Here is a 22,864-nt window from a genome sequence, read left to right as displayed (position 1 = left end):
GCACTGGTTGCATGTTCCTATCTGTAACAGTGCTTGAGTTATTACATTTATGCATATTTGATGACTTTACATGACCATATATGGTCATCACATTAGTTAGCCACATCTCTTGTCTCATAGCTTCGATATTGCATAGGTTGCATGTCTCTATCTGTGATTCTGCTTGAGATATTACAGTTATGCATATTTAATGACGTCACATGACCATATACGGTCATCTTGTTTGTTAGTAAAATGTCATGTACCATCACTTCAATATTGCACTGGTTGCATGTTCCTGTCTGTAACAGTGCTTGAGTTATTACATTTATGCGTATTTAATGACGTCACATGACCATATACGGTTATCACATTAGTTACTCACATCTCATGTCCCACAGCTTCGATTTTGCACAGGTTGCATGTTCATGTCTGTAACAGTGCTTGAGATAATTCAATTATGCATATTTAATGAAGTCACATGACCATATATGGTCATCACATTAGTTAGCCACATCTCTTGACCCGTACCTTCGATATTGCACAGGTTGCATGTCCCTAACTCTTACAGTGCTTGATATATTACATTTATGCATATTCAATGAGGTCACATGACCATATATGGTCATCTTGTTTGTTAGTAAAATTTCATGTACCATCACTTCAATATTGCACTGGTTGCATGTTCCCGTCTGTAACTGTGCTTGAGTTATTACATTTATGCATATTTGATGAAGTCACATGACCATATATGGTCATCACATTAGTTAGTCACATCTCGTGTCTTATAGCTTCGATATTGCACAGGTTGCATGTCCCTATCTGTAACAGTGCTTGATATATTACATTTATGCATATTTAATGAGATCACATGACCATATATGGTCATCTTGTTTGTTAGTAGAATTTCATGTACCATCACTTCAATATTGCACTGGTTGCATGTTCCTATCTGTAACAGTGCTTGAGATATTGCAATTATGTCTATAAAATGAGGTCACGTGACCATATAAAAGAACAAAAAAATATGAAAAAACATTCTAAAATCTTCTTATAAAAAACGGCTTATCGCCTGGACTCGATATTTTGGAATTAAATACTATGTCATATGATCTTTCAAAGTTATTCAGGGTTAGTTGATTTGTCGAAAATTATGCAAATGAGATGCAAAACAAAATTTAAAAAAATTCTAAAAAAAAAAGTCACGTGACCGCTAAAGTTTTTTTTGATGATATTTGTAGCCCTTGTCGCACTGCTACTATCATAAAAAAATTGGAGCACTCAGACCCTCAGAAAGGTGCGCAATTCGGCATTGAAAATTTCGCCTTTAATCCAAGATGGCGGCCTGGTCATGTGACCTACGTGTCTGAACTTAGGATATGCACCAGATCTCATATAGCTTTACCATTGTGGCAAGTATTGAATTGATCGGTCCAACGGCGTTGACATAAAGCGTGACCAAAAATTTAGGCGGAAGAATAATAATAATAATAATAATAATAATAATAATAAACGGAACAATTACAAAAGGGTTTCGACCAAATGGGCTCGAAACCCTAAATATAGCTGCGTTGCAGCAATGTCGGGTTTCGAGCCCACTGACTTATTAGCAGCGTTCCAAAATCAGCATCATTGACAATAATATATTAAAGGAAATTGCATGGCCTTCATACTAAACATGTTACATGTTCCTGTCTGTAACAGTGCTCAAGGTATTACAATCTTGCATATTTAATGATGTCACATGACCATATATGGCCATCACATTAGTTAGTCACATCTCTCGTCTCATAGCTTCGATATTGCACATGTTGCATGTTCCCATCTGTAACAGTGCTTGAGTTATTACATTAATGCATATTTAATGATGTCACATGATCATATATGGTCATAGGATATGTTAGTCACCTTCCTTGTGTAGTACATTCAATACTGTACTTGTTGCATGCTCCTGTCTGAAACAGAGCTTGAGTTATTATATGTATGCATATTTGATGAGGTCACATGACCATATACGGATATTGAATATTTTAGTCACCTCTGTTGTGCAATAACTTCAATATTGCACTGGTTACATGTTCCTATCTGTAACAGTGCTTGAGATATAACATTTATGCATATTTGATGAGGTCACATGACCATATATGGTCATCGGATATGTTAGTCACCTTCCTTGGGCAATACCTTCAATACTGCACTGTTTGCATGCTCCTATCTGTACCAGTGCTTGAGTTATTACATTTATGCATATTTGATGAAATTACATGACCATATATGGTCATCACATTAGTTAGCCACATCTCTTGTCTCATAGCTTCGATATTGCATAGGTTGCATGTCTCTATCTGTGATTCTGCTTGAGATATTACAATTATGCATATTTAATGACGTCACATGACCATATACGGTCATCACATTAGTTACTCACATCTCATGTCCCACAGCTTCGATTTTGCACAGGTTGCATGTTTCTATCTGTAACAGTGCTTGAGATAATTCAATTATGCATATTTAATGAAGTCACATGACCATATATGGTCATCACATTAGTTAGCCACATCTCTTGACCCATACCTTCGATATTGCACAGGTTGCATGTCCCTAACTCTTGCAGTGCTTGATATATTACATTTATGCATATTCAATGAGGTCACATGACCATATATGGTCATCTTGTTTGTTAGTAAAATTTCATGTACCATCACTTCAATATTGCACTGGTTGCATGTTCCCGTCTGTAACTGTGCTTGAGTTATTACATTTATGCATATTTGATGAAGTCACATGACCATATATGGTCATCACATTAGTTAGTCACATCTCGTGTCTTATAGCTTCGATATTGCACAGGTTGCATGTCCCTATCTGTAACAGTGCTTGATATATTACATTTATGCATATTTAATGAGATCACATGACCATATATGGTCATCTTGTTTGTTAGTAGAATTTCATGTACCATCACTTCAATATTGCACTCGTTGCATGTTCCTATCTGTAACAGTGCTTGAGATATTGCAATTATGTCTATAAAATGAGGTCACGTGACCATATAAAAGAACAAAAAAATATGAAAAAACATTCTAAAATCTTCTTATAAAAAACGGCTTTTCGCCTGGACTTCCATATTTTGGAATTAAATACTATGTCATATGATCTTTCAAAGTTATTCAGGGTTAGTTGATTTGTCGAAAATTATGCAAATGAGATGCAAAACAAAATTTAAAAAAATTCTAAAAAAAAAAGTCACGTGACCGCTAAAGTTTTTTTTGATGAAATTTGTAGCCCTTGTCGCACTGCTACTATCATAAAAAAATTGGAGCACTCAGACCCTCAGAAAGGTGCGCAATTCGGCATTGAAAATTTCGCCTTTAATCCAAGATGGCGGCCTGGTCATGTGACCTATGTGTCTGAACTTAGGATATGCACCAGATCTCATACAGCTTTACCATTGTGGCAAGTATTGAATTGATCGGTCCAACGGTGTTGACATAAAGCGTGACCAAAAATTTAGGCGGAAGAATAATAATAATAATAATAATAATAATAATAATAAACGGAACAATTACAAAAGGGTTTCGACCAAATGGGCTCGAAACCCTAATAATAATAATAAACGGAACAATTACAAAAGGGTTTCGACCAAATGGGCTCGAAACCCTAAATATAGCTGCGTTGCAGCAATGTCGGGTTTCGAGCCCACTGACTTATTAGCAGCGTTCCAAAATCAGCATCATTGATAATAATATATTAAAGGAAATTGCATGGCCTTCATACTAAACATGTTGCATGTTCCTGTCTGTAACAGTGCTTAAGGTATTACAATCTTGCATATTTAATGATGTCCCATGACCATATATGGTCATCAGATGTTTTTGTCAGCTCTGTTGTGCAATAACTTCAATATTGCATTGGTTGCATTTTCCTATCTGTAACAGTGCTTGAGATGTAACATTTATGCATATTTGATGAGGTCACATGACCATATGTGGTCATCACATTAGTTAGTCACATCTCTTGTTCCATAGATTCGATATTGCACAGGTTGCATGTTCCCGTCTGTAACAGTGCTTGAGTTATTACATTTATGCATATTTAATGATGTCACATGACCGTGTATGGGCATCAGATGTGTTAGTCACATATCTTGTCTCATAGCTTCGATATTGCACAGTTTATGTGTTTCTTTCTGTTACTGTGTTTCAAATATAGCGTTTATGCATATTTGATGAGGTCACATGACCATATATGGTCATCACATTAGTTAGTCACATCTCTTGTTCCATAGATTCGATATTGCACAGGTTGCATGTTCCCGTCTGTAATAGTGCTTGAGTTATTACATTTATGCTTATTTGATGAGGTAACATGACCATATATGGTCATCGGATATGTTAGTGACTTCTGTTGTGCAATAGCTTCAATATTGCACTGGTTGCATGTTCCTATCTGTAACAGTGCTTGAGATATAACATTTATGGATATTTGATGAGGTCACATGACCATATATTGTCATCGGATGTGTTAGTCACTTCTGTTGTGCAATAGCTTCAATATTGCACTGGTTGCATGTTCCTATCTGTAACAGTGCTTGAGTTATTACATTTATGCATATTTGATGAAATTACATGACCATATATGGTCATCACATTAGTTAGCCACATCTCTTGTCTCATAGCTTCGATATTGCATAGGTTGCATGTCTCTATCTGTGATTCTGCTTGAGATATTACAATTATGCATATTTAATGACGTCACATGACCATATACGGTCATCACATTAGTTACTCACATCTCATGTCCCACAGCTTCGATTTTGCACAGGTTGCATGTTCATGTCTGTAACAGTGCTTGAGATAATTCAATTATGCATATTTAATGAAGTCACATGACCATATATGGTCATCACATTAGTTAGCCACATCTCTTGACCCATACCTTCGATATTGCACAGGTTGCATGTCCCTAACTCTTGCAGTGCTTGATATATTACATTTATGCATATTCAATGAGGTCACATGACCATATATGGTCATCTTGTTTGTTAGTAAAATTTCATGTACCATCACTTCAATATTGCACTGGTTGCATGTTCCCGTCTGTAACTGTGCTTGAGTTATTACATTTATGCATATTTGATGAAGTCACATGACCATATATGGTCATCACATTAGTTAGTCACATCTCGTGTCTTATAGCTTCGATATTGCACAGGTTGCATGTCCCTATCTGTAACAGTGCTTGATATATTACATTTATGCATATTTAATGAGATCACATGACCATATATGGTCATCTTGTTTGTTAGTAGAATGTCATGTACCATCACTTCAATATTGCACTGGTTGCATGTTCCTATCTGTAACAGTGCTTGAGATATTGCAATTATGTCTATAAAATGAGGTCACGTGACCATATAAAAGAACAAACAAATATGAAAAAACATTCTAAAATCTTCTTATAAAATACGGCTTTTCGCCTGGACTTCCATATTTTGGAATTAAATACTATGTCATATGATCTTTCAAAGTTATTCAGGGTTAGTTGATTTGTCGAAAATTATGCAAATGAGATGCAAAACAAAATTTAAAAAAATTCTAAAAAAAAAGTCACGTGACCGCTAAAGTTTTTTTTGATGAAATTTGTAGCCCTTGTCGCACTGCTACTATCATAAAAAAATTGGAGCACTCAGACCCTCAGAAAGGTGCGCAATTCGGCATTGAAAATTTCGCCTTTAATCCAAGATGGCGGCCTGGTCATGTGACCTATGTGTCTGAACTTAGGATATGCACCAGATCTCATACAGCTTTACCATTGTGGCAAGTATGGAACTGATCGGTCCAACGGTGTTGACATAAAGCGTGACCAAAAATTTAGGCGGAAGAATAATAATAATAATAATAATAATAATAATAATAAACGGAACAATTACAAAAGGGTTTCGACCAAATGGGCTCGAAACCCTAATAATAATAATAAACGGAACAATTACAAAAGGGTTTCGACCAAATGGGCTCGAAACCCTAATCATCATGACACAGTCCCCCACCACACAATCGAACAATATTCATCCATGCTTTATTCGATGCATATTTATAACTAAATCGGGCCATCCATATGCCATCTTGCTTTGGATCAGTGAATTAACATGAAGTACTGTAAACTACTTGACCCTTTGAGACTGCTGGATATTTTTCCCGCCACAATTCAGTGCAAATATTTTCAAATTTTGTGAAATTGTCACTAAATTTTATCCTAATTTTGGTCCATACTAACAGTTTTCAGAGTAGACGCAATTAGTCTGTTGCTGGTGGTCTGAGCGCTCAAAGGAGATAATTTTCAAGAAAGCAACATTTTGCAAAAATCACTAGCACTTTGTGTTGAAGGATCTCAGAGTAATTTTCGCTTCTAGAAATATTTGCGATTGGATAATGTTACGTCTTTCATGAAAGCAACATTTTGCAAAAATCACTAGCACTTTGTGTTGAAGGATCCCAGAGTAATTTTCGCTTCTAGAAATATTTGCGATTGGATAATGTTACGTCTTTCATAAAAGCAACATTTTGCAAAAATCACTAGCACTTTGTGTTGAAGGATCCCAGAGTAATTTTCGCATCTAGAAATATTTGCGATTGGATAATGTTACGTCTTTCATGAAAGCAACATTTTGCAAAAATCCCTACCACTTTTGACTCCAGAGTAATTTTCACTGCTGCAAAATTTTGTGATTTTTACTCTACATAAAAGTGTCAGTAACAAGGGTCAGAACTACCATAAAATCTTCAAATCAGGCAAATTTCTAGCAGCAAAAATTCACATTATACCTCCCTGATGCAATATGTACAACTATACCACAATCAGGACAGAAAAAAACAAGTGCGCACAACTGGTGTTGATATTAACTTACAAAGCCTAAACTCTTCCAATCTAGTAGATCACTGAGACGCTCAGTACGATTCCTCTGTATAATACGTTGTCGTCTTGTCAGACGTGTGAAATCAAACATGTACTGTATAAAAAAAGAAACAATTTAAATGTTATCCCATTTATGGTAATGAATCTCGTTATTATTATTAGTTTTAACTTTTACATACGTGAGATGAATACTGCCCTCACTGGTGAGAAAGTTATTATTGCCACGTACTTGTGAAAGCTGTTGTACAGACTCTTCCAGGCCTTTATATCGCCTATCAACGATGTAGATACCATACGATGTAGGGTCAGCTACGTGCTGTGCAATAAAGCAACCAAATCCAGACAGATTGGTTGTGACACTAGGAATACCCATTACCGTACACTCGGCTGCAAGAAATAGATGAAGATGAAATCTTAATGATTTCTAGAAATATCATTTATCATGTGTTGAAAACAAATTTTATAAATATTTATAAAACTCAAACAGAAAGAATTTTTGTTGGCTGATGAAAAAACACTGAAATATTTTCAAATGATGCATTTCACACTGCACTCATTGATTCGCTGGTTGGATCTAACTAAATTCTCCTTACCTGGAGTGTATCCCCACGGTTCATAATATGATGGGAAAACTCCAAGATGGCATCCTCTTACAAATTCTTCATAATCACAGGCGAATAATGGATTGGTTGATGAGAGAAACTCGGGATGAAAAACAATCTATAAACAAAGAAGAAACATTTCTCTAACATATCAAAATAAATTTACTGAAACCAGTTTACAATCATTTTGGATTATCATTCGATGTTGTATATTTATAAATGTAGATCAAGTTCAAACAAGAGCATTTGATTTGCTGTTTGAGGATCTTGTCTATATCTTGTCTTGTGCAGAAGGCTGACTGAACGACAATCTCATTTTGAAATTGTATTCATCTGCAATTAGTGGCATAAAAATAACAATTGTCTGTGATTGATTCAAATGATTTTCAACAGCCATTTGAAGTCACTAATGTTATTTATATTTTAATAAATTAACCATACACCACATTTACCTGTATTTTCACTGAGGTAATGAATCATAAAAAATAAATCCAGTGAAAATACCTTTTTTCCTATAGTTCACATTCAACACATCAAAAATCATTGAAAATGAAATTCAATTCAAACAGCCAAAATGTCTTTTTCGCAAAAATTAAATCCTGCTTAAATAAAGAATTTGTCAGTAATCCAAAATTAATGTATTATCATTTATATTACATTACACAGCTTGGAGGTACCGTAAAAACTCGATTAATTCGCGGTCTCTATTAGTTCGCGCACCCATTTTATTTTCGAACGCTAATTTTTAAATGTATCCTTTTAATTCGCGGCGTTCAAAAACATGTTTAAAATTGTATCCTATTAATTCGCGGGCCAGAATAAAGTGGATAACTCAGAATATATTGCATGAAGACATTAAAAATATACATATAATTTTATGTTATCAGTACTTGGTGTCGCCGCAATCGCAGATGATCTCCGGTCATCACAGCCTTTCAGTTAGCAAGCAGTTTAGGTTCGGTAAAGATTTGACGTGAAAAAAATCATTCCCCCACGATACTACAGATGTTGGGCAAGATTATTACTTAGTCGATAAATATCCATCGGTCAGCACATCGATTACGAATTTCCGTGATGGAAAGCTTAGTACAGGGCCTTTTCGTCGCTGGTCCACAGGGTTGCATCGACCATGTGCCCGCCATTATTCTATTACGTCATTTAAGTGAACCGCCCTATGGTGCGTAAATTGACATTTTTGATTGGTCGGGCGATTGACCTCGTGTCACATTTTCATTATACCGGATTCGGTAAAAAACACAAAGTTAAGCGGTCATGTACCTTCTATAAATCTAACCTTGCACACATAATCTTGTACTGATGTGTTTTTTGTCCAAAAAAAGACGTTCCTTTTCATTTAACCCCCAGTTAACGTGTCCATGGTATTTGTGAGAGTTAAAAGATTTTTCGAACAAATGACAAGTAACTATATTGATTTGCGTCAAGCTGGGTGGCCCGAATTTAAATATCAGTGCATGAACTCTGGATGTCATTGCCCAGTGCCGCACGTAATTCAAACGCGTGGTTATTAGAGTTCAGTCGAAATGTACGTGAATAATGCGATCAAAGTCCGCTGCCCAGAGTTTATCATATTATAGTAAAATTTTATTTGACGTATGGTATGTTTATGTTTGCGTAATTATTATGAATGCAACGCATTATCAAGTCGGTGATATTGAAATATTCACAGACCCAATACCCCGGGTCAGTGCTCTAACAATAGTTGAAAAAAAACTAATTACTGTATCATGAAAGCAATACATAACGAAGTGCAGAGCCGGTACAATATTGTAAACAAATTTGCGTGATTAGAAAAGCAGTGCACTAAGTAAACTACGTTCAAGTTGATATATTCAAGCCAGTACAGAGTTGCATACAAGTTGCGTAATTACAGTACCATCGGATATAATAACAATTTTACTAGTTTGACGGGCGGAGCATGAAAAAAAAGGTTGCTAAGGTAACGCGCCAGTTCAGCGCGTGACTTGGGGTCAAAATTTGGTCAACACACACTTGATGTCAGCATCGCCGCGCAACAAGTTTCGCAAAAAAGTACTTGAAGTTCAATTGCGCTCCAAAATGATGTCGCTGATCACTCAGTTGTCGCAGCGTGTGTTGTGTCATGTACATGATGCACCCCGTTTCGACTTTGGCTTGCTTTTCCTTCTTAGTGATGCGACCTCTCACCAATGTATTAAAACACTTTGAATTTATACTTTGCATGATTATATTTGGTCAACGCGAAACATTATTTTTTCTAAACATTTTCTGAGACCATTTTTATCAACGCAGGGTTATTTTTCCCGACAAGATGGGCTTCGTAATATCTGCCATAACATCGCCCGGGCGATGCCGAAAGAAATAAAAAAAAAGGCAGTGCAGCCAGACGGCTACTTTGTAGCCACGTGTTCATTGTTTGTTTGTGTACAGAGTGACCTTTGCCATTTCACTGTTTCATTTCAAGTGTAACATGTTGCGTGGTGCTTGACGCAGTGTGTGTTCTCTGCCCGACTATACGCCATGAATGTGGCTAGCCACGAGTCTCAGAGGCACTAAAAAACGTCCTGTAATCGTGTTCATTGGAAAACAAAACAAATCACTAATAAATTTATGAAAACAGCTCCTTTTTGAATCGATCAAAAAGTACTCTTTTAATTCGCGCACCAAAAACCAATAATTTCCGTTTTGACGCTATTAATTCGTGCACTTGAAAAAATAGTTATTTTTACTACCGCGAATTAATCAAGTTTTTACGGTATAGGTGAACTGTGGATGGTAAACTAAGAGCTCACAAGTCGCATTTCCCCTCCTATGAGTCACCAACATACTGTGACAAGACTATCTGTACCTTCACTCTATCATTCCTGTTGTTAAATAGTTGAACTCTGCGGATGTAACTCAGAACAGGATCCTGGTCATCATCAACAACGTTGTGAGTACAAATTGGTGGTAGACCCGGTCTCTAAAAATAAAGAAATAAACAGATATAAAAAAAACTTTTATCAAGTTGAACAGCAATGAACAGTTTCTCTTCTCTGAAATCATCGGTGTGATAAATACCTGTGATCCAGCAATCTGACCCGCCAAATAAGGAGCCGACTAGAAATATACAAATTGAAACATCGTCACTTTCGTTTGAAAATTTGTCTCGTTTTACAACATGCACCTATTTACCTATTACCTGAATTACTTTCCTTGATCCCGATTACCTAAAAGTGGATGCATTTCTACATGGTGGTGGGTCTATCGCTAAATCAGATTTACAATAAACACCGGGTTTTCCGCTAACACATAAAGACAGATTTAACCTACCTTTAAAATATTATATATATGAAACTACTGTCAACATCACAAATCCATTCCCTTGATTTTTATAAACATTTATAAATTTCAATGGCAGCTGAATCCAACCAGCCAATCAATGAACACAGTGAGCAATGGCGTCATTTGAAAATGTTTCAATTTCATTGGGCAATAAAAACCTCTTCATCCGGTTTGTATTGTGAAATTTATAAATAATTATAAACATAGTTGAACTCTGGTGACCTTGCTTTTTGTTATATAATATTATTTCTATTATTATAGTTTGTTTCAATATAAAAATGCATAATCATCACAATTAATTTTGAATACAAACAAGTTTTAGGATTGAAACCGCAGTGGGAAAGCAGTCTACCAAAAGTCCTTGATTGATGTAAATATCTTACAAAAACATTGGTGTCTAATTTGTTTAATTATTTTAAGGAAATAACTTCTAGTTAATTTTAGTTGTATGCATTGTTTTATTCATTCGTAGCTGAGGAATTTGTTTTTTCACTAAAATATCTGAATTACTTTGAATAATATAAATACAGAAGTACAATTGATGTTCAATTATTACTGATTTGATTTAACCTGAATAAATGGAAAACAGAAGAATCGTACTAAATTATGAATAAAACTATTGTTTATCAACAACAAAATAACTTGTGCATAGTTCATCACATCTGTAGCTCTTTAAAAAAAAGGATTTCACATTGCTGTAGTTGCTGTCATATAAATAAAATAAACAAAACAAGCTCGCTAGGTGCAAAATGAATCATAAAAATATCAAACAAACTGATAGCGATCAGTTTAATAAATATGAATTCAGAGTGTTCTTATTTCAAAAAGAAGTAAAAAGTGTACAGTCAACACAGAAACAAGTCACAAGTCACTGCAACCTTAAAATCTGCATTAGAAGCCAAACAAAACAGTCAAAATTTGTCATATGTACGAGATACTTTAATAGAAACCGCATCCCCTCTCAGATGCATTGTATCATTTTAATAGAAACCACGAGGAACCATGGTTTCTAATACAAATTTTACAGTACAAATATTTTTATTCAGCGAAAAATTAATTCCAGCTAAAATAAAGTATTTTACAGTATTCCCTTTCATCTTTGATGCAAGGAAAAAATCAAGAGAATGGGTTTGATGTGTCAACAGTATTTAGACTAGACATTTGCCACATGTGTGAAAAATTAATGATTACGTCATGTCATAAGTTTTGATCGTTGAAAAGTAAACACTGAAATGAGTTTGCCATTTTGAATCAGAGTTTAACACGAATGCATGTTAGTAAGTGTAACATGTACAATGTGGTTGTAAAAATTGATTGCAATCAGTCATTGAGACAAGCCATGTCAAAGACATGGAACCGCATTCGTTGAAAAAAAAATGTATGTCATTCAACCATTTTTAATTTGATCTACAAAACAAAATATGCATAGAGCTATTCATCATGTAATTTAAACCAAATCCTTCAATACATATAAACCAAGAATCAGTTTGGAAACGACAGAAATGCTTGATTTTGATGAAGCATAAAAATGGTCATCATTCGGCCATCTTGAATCTTATTGTTAAATGAATAGACATGCAATAGACGGCCCAGGCATGTCCAAGAAACATGCATACACCGATGCAAACATGCCTAAACAAAGGCCAATCATTGAGTTCCCGTTTTTGGACTTCAATCAGGAACGAATAGTTCTGGCATGGATGACAAACTGAACCACTGTGTGTTTATCCACCTCAGAAGTAATCATCTCGCCAAGAAAACAATCATAAAATACCACATGTCAGACCTGCATGCTGGATATAAGCCTGTCACCATGGCACACGTTGCAGAAACCTCAAAAACTTTGATTCTAGATCATACTTCTAATGTACACCAGAGAGTGCAAAACTAAAATAACATGCACATTTTTTTCAACTACAGTTACATAAAGAACCAAACTGAGAGTTAAATATAGTTCAGTATAATATGAAAATACTATTAAATAATGCAGTAGTATTAATAGCAAGTAGAGATTTTATGAAAATATCCAGTGAAAAATGTAGAGGTATAATCGAGAATAGCACACAAATGTTATCAGATGCAATTGTTTGTGTAACGGGAATACAATAATGAAGCACTCGCAGTGATTACAGTTGCATTCATGTTAATCAGAACCCACTCAGCTCACGTCAAAATCATGTCCTAATACATCCATGTTATGTTTCTTGTTGAGCTTTCAACATGAAACAAAATGTCATATTCTCTCCATGTGCCAATAAATGCTTTTACTGCGCTTCCCTCCAGCACCATGTCATATGAATCAGTATATGTTCTCTTATTTTCAGCCTTGTGTCAGAGTAGATGCAAAAAGCAATATTACAATAATACAATGATAGTAGTTACCTGTGTTGCATAGATACATCTCTTTAACTTCACCATGTCTTCTGAAGTCAGTAAATCCTTGGAGTCCGGTAACTTACCCCTGTATTAAGTATGACAAACAATGAACCACTTAACTTTCATTCACTTATATGCAAATACACAACTGGATATTGTACAATAATTTAAGACTGACAAAATAACAATCACTTGAAGTTAATGGAACTTTAACAGGGAAGAAACAAGTCAAGATTACACATACTGGATTCTGCCATAAATTCGTCATTCGAAAAATCGCCCTGGGCGATTTCACAGTTGCCGGTCCGGTCATGCTATGTTTCACAATTGTTGATTATTACTCAGTAGTGATTATAATAACAGACAAAAAATAAATTCGTTGAATTGCTTTGAAATGCAAATAAAATGCAACTTAGTTTCATCTTAAGCAAATGATTCCGGTCGCATATAAATGCCCGATTCTGTAGAGTATCCACCATGTTTCTTTTGCATGTATTGACCTAATAGGTCAAATCGATAATTAACCAATCAAAATACTGGATGATGCCAATGTGTTCAAATAACCATAGCTTATTTAAATATGTTAATGTTATTGAACGCAATGCGGAAGAGTTGTAGTACGATCTTTTGGCTTGGATTTTGATGGGAAAATGGCATGATTTTTCAAATAAAAAAATAGTTGTTTTCAAACTGACAAACTGAGCATTAGGATAATAATTTACGGTAACAGTGTTTAATAGCTTATTGTCGAAACGAAGCTTACCCATTCACGCAAGTCACAATAAACATACACTTGAATAAAAACTTAATGGGCTATTTTAGGCGTCAGGAACGATTGAAATGTCACAAAAATTACGCCAAATTATTTAAAAAAGCAATTTAAAAAACTGCCGAAAAATCGGCCTTGGTCCCATTTTTGTTTTTTTTTAAACCCAAACTGCCGTTTAACGACCCAGGGCGAATTTACGGCAGAATCCAGTACTTTCCATTATAACAAAATATGCATCAAGTTAAAAAAACATGCAAATTACACAACAATTATTATTTATTTTCAAAATCAAGAAATGCTCAGTGACTCACGCTAATGCCGCCTCAAACATTCGAGAACCAACTTTCTTCTGGATGTCCGCTACTGTCTCTTTCAGTTGCTTAGAAACGGCCTGTCCTTTCAAGGAGTCAACATTGAAACTATTGGTCCGTGCAGGAAATATGAGAAAAGCTACCACGGTGGTTTCGCTATTTGACGACTGAGAGAGGAAAAGGCATAGAGTGAATTTATGATATACAATAATGAATCAATAAGAGCATCAGGGTTGCTAGGTAACCTATCTTATTTTACTTTGACTGATCCAATTATACGTCCACCTTTTGCAGGGGTCCTAAAATATGTGGGAGTTTGTGCAATTGTTGGGACTACCGTAAAAACCCGCAAATAAGCGCCACCCTCAATTAAGAGCCACTCAGTGAAAATTTGTTACATTTGACCCTCCATTAAGAGCCACCAAGAGTTGAGTGGTTTTGTCAATAAGAACCCTGAAATAAGCGCCAGCCGCCAGGTTGTTTACAATCAGGCAGACACCGAGCTTGTCGTGCCTCACTTCCACTCTGCATTGTTTATTGCCCCATAGAAGGTGTGAGACAAATAAAGATTATCCCCATAACTTGCCTGATGTCCTGTGTAATTGAGAACGGAAGAATGATAGACGAAAGAAATGAACTGAGAGCGTGAATGTGACTGTCAACTTGTCCATTTTATATTTCTGACACACAATCGACCAATTCACAAACTATTCATAGTAACTACTAGTATGTTTTTTGCCGAAACACCGAAGGATCACGTTGAGATATTCCATGGAGCTAAAAAAAGATTTTTTTTTAGCTCCATGGATATTCATTGTCAATGTTGTCTTTATAACCAAGTAAAGAACGTCACGATTTTAGAACGCCTTTATCGGAAAATCGGAGGTATCGAAAATACATTCTCACAGACGGACCGGAACAGGAAGTCAGCAGAAAACAAAAGATTTTTTCCTTAGCGTGGGGGAAAACAGAGGTGTTAATCCGGTCCTGGCAACGTTTGAGGGATCGTGACGTAGCTCCGACCAGGGAGCTGTAATGCTCCGACTGTGAGAATGTAATGATTACGCAGCCCACTCTCGCTGATCGTGATTTTGGGTTATTTTTTGCATTTCATTTGAGACGTTCGTTTTGGGGTGATTCGAGACAAAATCTTCAGGGAAGTAACAAAATAACTGGCATTAGTTTGGAGAGGACTCTCTTGCCGAAAATAATCAAAATTGAAGTCGAATGGATTAGTTCCACAAACTTGCGCGATCAACTTGTCTTACAGCAAAGTGAAGTCTACGTGACCCGCTGACCCAAATATTTAAATTAGCTATTTGTGAGAATTGAAAATAATCTGAACTTGTACCAATCAGAAAATGCTTTGTAACAGGCCTGGGCTTTCGTGAATGATTTCGTCTCTCCGATTGGTCACAGGAAATTATTTTTAATACATGTAATTGTTACTTTCTCGGTATCGTTTCGTATTTGGTTATATAGGGGTGGGGCTATAGTTTGACCCCGTTTGCGTGGACTGTGAAGTACGTGAATATCATTAACATATCATTATAAGCTGGCTTGATTATGAAACAGGAAATATAAACCAAAGCTGTACTGTCAGACGTCTAGCGCAATTAAAACAATGCCCAAGTACCCAAGCTGTAAAAATCTATAGAAAAACGTGTTTTTATTTATTGTTTTTGCCATAAATACAAGTGATTGGGCATCATTTTCTTCATTCGTTCCATGCTTGCTTTGCAAGTATGTCTTCTCCTGTCGCTGCTGGTCAGATCAATTCTATCCGAAACTATTTTATATCGTCACCAAATCAACCACAACGCCAGCCACAGCCACCCAAGTTATTCCCAGTTTTCAAGAAAAAAGTTTGCCGTACCAAACTTGGTAAACAATTGTACAACGGAGGTACAAGTTATTCGAGTGTAGGGTCAGACACTGAAAGTGCTACCAAATCCGACTTCAGGCATTGCTACACATTATCGATGAAACGTCGAATCGTCGTATTTATTTGACATTTGTTATTCCCATAACAGTATTTTTACTGAATAAATTAATTGCAATGATACATCATTAATAATTACTTGTCTATTTTGGTTGTGTGTGTGTTTGCCTATCCCCTTCCCTATTTCACAATGAACAAGTTTGATGACCCTGGTTTAAGAGCCACTGGCTACAAAGTTGTCAATATGTTACCTCAAATAAGCACCACCTAGAAATGAAAGTGTTACAAAGTGGCTCTTATTTGAGGGTTTTTACGGTACTTTGTTTTGAGCAACAGAATATAGATTTTTGTAAGGTTGTTATATCGCCATGTCCCAAATAAACGATAGGTCAATTACGAAAGTAGAGCGTTTTCTCTGTTTGTTCCCGAGTCAAAACGACACTGTGCCTACAGAAATAATAGCATTTGGTTCAATAGACAACTTTTTGGATTTTAGTCTCGTACATCATCATCCTAGCTTATAGGTAGTTAAAAATATGTCACTATATCAATTTGTGTCTTTCATTGAAGGAAACCCTTATCAATGAACTTACCTTCATATAATGATTTAATCTTGCCAATGATTCAATGAAAAGATCAGCTCCTTTATTTGTAAACTCATAACGACCAGCAATGAAGAAATACAACGTCTTGTCCAAATCAAAATCATAATGCCTAGAACAAACAACAAACATTTTCACCATTATTCTTATCAAAATTAAACTATTGAATGGTCATACAGAATTGTATCTTTAAGTTTTTCTCTTCAGACTTTTCTTCTGAACGGCGAATAAAAGGTTGGACAAGTTATTGAAACCACAAAAAAATTGTTTATAACAATGATTGACAAAACAATCACTGGATCACAAAAATTGATTGTAATGTAGAACACTGACCCAATTCCATTCACTTCTTTTTAAGTGTGATGTGTCATAAGAAGTATAGTAGTATACCTACCCATAGAAATGACCCCGAATAAAATCATTAATCTTTTCCTTGGCTTTTGCGTGAAGATTTTGAAATTCGTGTATGGCTTGAAATTTGGTGACGTTGAGACCATTTGGGACGATGATATCTGTCAACAAGATAAATGATAAATGTTACTGTACAATCTTTGTGAACCTTATACCACTGAAAATGAACAAGAATCTTGCTGGCTGTAACTTCCAGGAATACATAAGTGGCAGATCCAGCAAAATGTATTTGGGGGGGGGGGGGGGGGTCCAAGCTATGCTTAAGATATAAATCGCAGAGAAGCTATGCGTAATCCAGATAATACGAATCTTCATGCGTTGAGGGGGGCATCCCCCCCCCCCTCTGGATCCGCCACTGGAATACATTTGTGGTAGGTTTCTTTGATTTTGTTTAATTTGATACACCAATGTACTGCTTACCCGGTTTACGTTTGAGTAAATGTTCACATTCAAATGCAGTGATCTCTGACACCGTAGAGAAGACATCAGCACAGTGAGCAGCAGCCCTTTCGATACAATACCGATGATAGATGCCTCTCTCACCGGCTTCTTTGTCAACATCAAACTAAAAACAGAAATAAATAAATGGTTAACAATTCTCGGGCTGCAGATGTTGATGGTGCTTCTCAATACACCTTAGAAATAAATGACTGTCGAGATCTTGTTGAGAGCAAGCATGCCAATGACGTAATTGTTTTTGTTCCTCAAATAGTGTTCCATACTCTTGTATGTTCCACTTAATCTTTTAACCAATTTTTTCTGTTTTTTTTGTCATATTCTTCAATATATTTCTGGTAATGAACCCTTATTTTGGAGCCAATGGACAAAATTTGAGTAAATTTTAAGTTTTTACCTAAAAAATTTGGCCATTTTGTCCCAATCTTCTGAAAGGAAAGTGTAGACTATAAACTATAGACTATTTTGTCATGAAAAGAAGGAACTGGTTGTGAAAAGGGTTAACCACGGTATTCGAAACAGTGGATGCAATGACAGAGAAGACTGGAACCTTAATTCGAGTGACAAGAACGAGTTTTGCAGCTTATTCTCAACAAAATTTTAGCAGTCATTTTATTATATCTATTTTTGAACTGCAGACGACTTCATGCGGTTTGTCCTCTCAATTAACATAGGCTCATTTGTATTCATCATTCAAGTAATAACAGTGATTGGATAACAGTTTTTAATTATGTAAATCAAACAAAATCACACTGCAATTCTTGTGTAGTTATGGAAACAATATACAACTATAAATTTGTGAGAAAAAAAATCAGCAAAACATTACTAGTATTCAGTGTTTGGAAATTGTTATGCTCAATTTAAGTACATTTCATAACATACGAAGAAAGAGGACGTCGTTTTAGAATTATGCCATTCAGTAGAGATGTGAGTATGATGTCGAGAAGAATGTACTTAGACAAAGAACACGGATGCTATCATGGTTCATACAAACATATCGTAGTCTGGATACCTAGTACATAATACTTTATGCATAACAGTAAATCCTGTCATAGATGTAGATAATGGTGATGGTGACACACTACTAGGTAACACAGTCGCTTTTGTTGAGTACAAGTGCAGTTTGTTATAGCATGATGCACTATTTGCATTTGCAACCTGATGTTTGCACACATACTGTTCTAACAGAACGTTAACGCAGATGAAGTTCTAAACAACTGCCGTAGTATATTACTGATTTTCCATAAAAGAACATTTAGGCCAAACTATATAAATATATGTTATAATTTACCAAGATTTTTTAAAAATCGGACAGGAATCCATAAACCAATAAATTGTCATAGTACCGGTAATCACAAAAAGTTAGAAAATAGAACATGTGCTGCTACTGTGGCACTTTATAATGACAAATATTCTGGTAAAAATAAACAGGTACCTAATAAACTGCATTTTAGTTTATAGTAAATCAATTATGACAATAATTCTCTGTTCAGTAAGGTTATATGTACCATAGTAGAACTATGGATGCCTTGCCCTATGTGTAAGGCATGCAAGTGTACACATACTTGTCAATAATTCCCTGTCCAGTAAGGTTATATGTACCATAGTAGAACTATGGATGCCTTGCCCTATGTGTAAGGCATGCAAGTGTACACATACTTGTCAATAATTCCCTGCCCAGTAAGGTTATATGTACCATAGTAGAACTATGGATGACTTGCCCTATGTGTAAAGCATGCAAGTGTACACATACTTGTCAATAATTCCCTGTCCAGTAAGGTTATATGTACCATAGTAGAACTATGGATGCCTTGCCCTATGTGCAAAGCATGCAAGTGTACACATACTTGTCAATAATTCCCTGTCCAGTAAGGTTATATGTACCATAGTAGAACTATGGATGCCTTGCCCTATGTGTAAGGCATGCAAGTGTACACATACTTGTCAATAAATCAACAACATGGGATTAAAACACAAGAAGTGATATTTTGATGTACATGAGAGATGGCCATTGGACAGATGGTGTTTTGGATATGTTGACGAAAGGTAGGCTGATTGGATGACCCATAGCCAATAAACCAACTGAATGACAAGGAATATAATGCAGTTATGGATGATGAAAAGAGAAAGAGCAATATTAGCATACAGGGAGTGATACATGCCCAAATAAGGTGTGTGGAAGGGAGGATTGAGGTTTACCGTGAATTGAAATTTGAAATCTAGCTAAACGTGTACAAATACAATAGAACTCATTTTTTAATTCAGTTATCCGTGAATTTGAAAACCCTGTGAGTAGATGTTCACAATAACTAAATAGTGAAATTAAGTCTCGATAATAATGCCTTCATTATAATGAACTCTTCAGAATAAGAAACGTTTTATGTAGTAATTTTAAAACAGATAATTAGCATAACTACAGTTTTTTCTTGAAAATTCAAGCATAACTACAGTTTTTTCTTGAAAATTCAAGCATGGTGGCACCACTGAGAACGGTTCACATTATACGTGGATGAGAGAGATGGGGAAGGATACACCCCTCTATCGAGGGCAAACAAAAGCTGGTATCATAGCAGACCCAAACTGTGAAAACGGACAGAGCTTTAGAGGAATATCTTCACTATTAATATGCAAATGATTAAAATAGTGCAGACAAGGCAGAAAGCGAAAGCAAAAATTGCTTCTTTGAAACACCGCAGCAAGATGTAGCACAGCATAGTTCATGTGAGAAATTATAAACCATTTTAAAGTTCACAAGAAACGAAAATTGAAAACTGATTCAATTTCATAGGAAACGAAAATTGTAAACTGTTTCAATTTTACAAGAAACCATTAACTGTAAACCACTTCAATTTTACAAGCGATGAAGAATTGTAAACCATTTCAATTTCATAAGACGAAAAATTGCAAACCACACTACTATAAAAGTAATTTCCTCAAGTCAGTCACGGCAACTTTGAAATTATTTAATTTTGAATGTTTCAGTCAGCAAAAAGTTTAACAGTTAGCATTACCGATGAACCAGCAGATGGGTTCTAAAATTCTCTAATATGATCCCGAAAGATATCAGTCAGCCGATGACAGGATCATCTTTTAAAGATTATAATATTATAAATTGTTTTCATTCATCCTTCTCACCTTTATATCTGCAGCAGTCTGCATATGTTGTGAAAAACCAAATTATGAAAAGAAAAAAAGACAAATACCGAATCATATGGGGCCAAATGGTAGAGGCAAAGCCCAGATACATTTGATATCCAGATAACTTTTTGCATTGGTTTGTATTCAGAGTAAAGCATTTCAACATTTCTAGAAAATGTTTTCAGTGACATGCCTGAAAAAAGTTTTATCAAGCTCTAATGTTAAAACAACTTTTCAACAGCAAAAAATAAAACATTTTAATTTTCAATCACAGTCAACGGTAATTTCTCTCCCACAATGCACCAACATGTAGATGCAAAACGAGAATTCGGCTCCTTAATAAATAAAAAAGAAGGGAATGTATGAGAAGACTTTCTCCAAATTATATTACAGTGTTTTCTCTATTAGAAGCGCATCTGCAAGAGAAAAGCACATACAAAAACATTTGCATTCGTTGTATATTATTATACGACTTATTTTGACAATTGAAACTCTTCTGTCATTTACGCAAGTGCACATTCTACTAACAGAGCAATTACAGTATCACAAATTGTATAAATAGATAGCCAAGTATGGCCTATGTTGGCCAGCATACCAGACTTTTGTTCCACTGGGTACCTACTCTCCACAATAGACTGCACAGACTGTGATTGGCTGATAAATACATCACGCTTGTAATTTGAATATGCTAATTTTCTGAACAAAAGATAAATTTGAATATAATATAACACTTGTACATTCTCTCTTCACACACTTATGCTTGTGGTTTGCAGAATGTCCAGACTACAATGTACATAGAAAGTGGGTAACCAGCAGAATAATGGTCGGGTACCCAGGCTAGGCATGCATGTTGGATGCAGTTAGCTTGGCAGTGATAAAAATGCAACAATCACGGGCTTTGAAACCGTTCTTGCGATGATTTCTCAATATGACTGCATCTAACAAAAAACATTACAAGAGTTCATATATTTGCATTGAGTACAGGGCACAACTTGGTATCTCTACTGATATCTCCATTGGCAATAGAATGTGGTGTGAAAATTTACACATTTTTACACTCTTTTCTAATATTTCTCAGGTTAATTTTTAACCAAACAGACATATTTTTAAATTGCTCAAAGGTGTCAAGAAAAAAAAATATGGAGAAAGTTATGCAGGTTCATATTGTGAAAGGTCAAAAAAAGGTCGACTTAGGTCAAAAGGTCATTGGTCCAAGACAACAAATCTGGCACGAAACATACTGTATATCTCCACGACGCAATCATAATTAGATCCTACTTTTTTTTTGAATATTGAAAAAAAAAATATTTTAATATTAGGCATTACACATCACTCACTACAAGTTACTGTGAACAAAACTAACTTGACTGCAATGATCATATGAAACAAACTGGGAATATTCACATGTAATATTTAACCAAAGCAAAAACTAATATCTCAACTCAGGCCATTTACTAAATTTTCCCAAGATTCGAAAATGCCATATATATATATATATACCATATTCATTCTATTAGAAGCACATGTAAGCCAAAAGTTGCATTTATTGTATACTGCATTTAAATTGACCATAGACATACCAGCAACACTTATTTACATAAGCATGTCCAACAACTACATGTCTCCGCTGCAGCTAATATTCCTGTTATACGGATACCGGGGTACTTTCTTCAAACTATTGTGTGTCCTTTTAAAGAGATGCGCTATGAGCTCAAATTAGAAAACAAGACTCACTGCTCCCTTCGACTATACTTCGTTCCTCACAACTAATAATTGGTGATCGAGTATAATCACCAAATTAATTTACAGTTTTTAGCATTGTTGCTGTTGCTTACTGACCTTGTCTAAGTTGTTGTAGAAATCCACATTGCCAGCGCATAAGTATCTTCCCAGTAAGGTAGCGTGTGTAGTAAATACGGTGGAGACTCCAAGATGACGCGTCCGACAGAGAACCAAACCGCAACCAGCTAACCACTCATGGAAATGAGCTACAATCAGGGGTTTTTCTTCTGCCTTGAACTGAGCACGAAACTGAAAATAGC

At 35.5% G+C, this 22,864-nt stretch overlaps 1 protein-coding gene across 4 annotated transcripts in view; it reads right to left on the bottom strand.

Moving 5' to 3' along the window:
* The window catches only part of LOC100368259 (glycogen [starch] synthase-like), a 47,331-nt gene that overhangs the window by 16,664 nt on the left and 7,803 nt on the right, over positions 1 to 22,864 (bottom strand). The window contains exons 4-15 of one of the 4 annotated variants that reach the window (XM_085499775.1): positions 22,662 to 22,853; positions 20,820 to 20,837; positions 17,649 to 17,793; positions 17,212 to 17,329; positions 16,809 to 16,929; positions 14,274 to 14,440; positions 13,200 to 13,278; positions 10,554 to 10,592; positions 10,342 to 10,455; positions 7,488 to 7,614; positions 7,124 to 7,281; positions 6,887 to 6,988 (exon numbers count right to left, since the gene is read on the bottom strand). In XM_085499775.1, coding sequence (XP_085355901.1) covers positions 6,887 to 6,988; positions 7,124 to 7,281; positions 7,488 to 7,614; positions 10,342 to 10,455; positions 10,554 to 10,592; positions 13,200 to 13,278; positions 14,274 to 14,440; positions 16,809 to 16,929; positions 17,212 to 17,329; positions 17,649 to 17,793; positions 20,820 to 20,837; positions 22,662 to 22,853 — 1,380 coding nt within the window. The remainder of the gene's footprint in view (positions 1 to 6,886; positions 6,989 to 7,123; positions 7,282 to 7,487; positions 7,615 to 10,341; positions 10,456 to 10,553; positions 10,593 to 13,199; positions 13,279 to 14,273; positions 14,441 to 16,808; positions 16,930 to 17,211; positions 17,330 to 17,648; positions 17,794 to 20,819; positions 20,838 to 22,661; positions 22,854 to 22,864) is intronic. The other 3 variants (XM_085499776.1, XM_085499777.1, XM_085499778.1) reach the window with 3 other exon arrangements.

The sequence above is a fragment of the Saccoglossus kowalevskii genome, chromosome 1, assembly GCF_978046115.1.
Source record: "Saccoglossus kowalevskii chromosome 1, keSacKowa6.1, whole genome shotgun sequence".
Lineage (NCBI taxonomy): Eukaryota > Metazoa > Hemichordata > Enteropneusta > Harrimaniidae > Saccoglossus > Saccoglossus kowalevskii.
The sequence above is the reverse complement of the archived record's forward strand: the minus strand, read 5'-3'. Positions and strand labels throughout refer to the sequence as shown.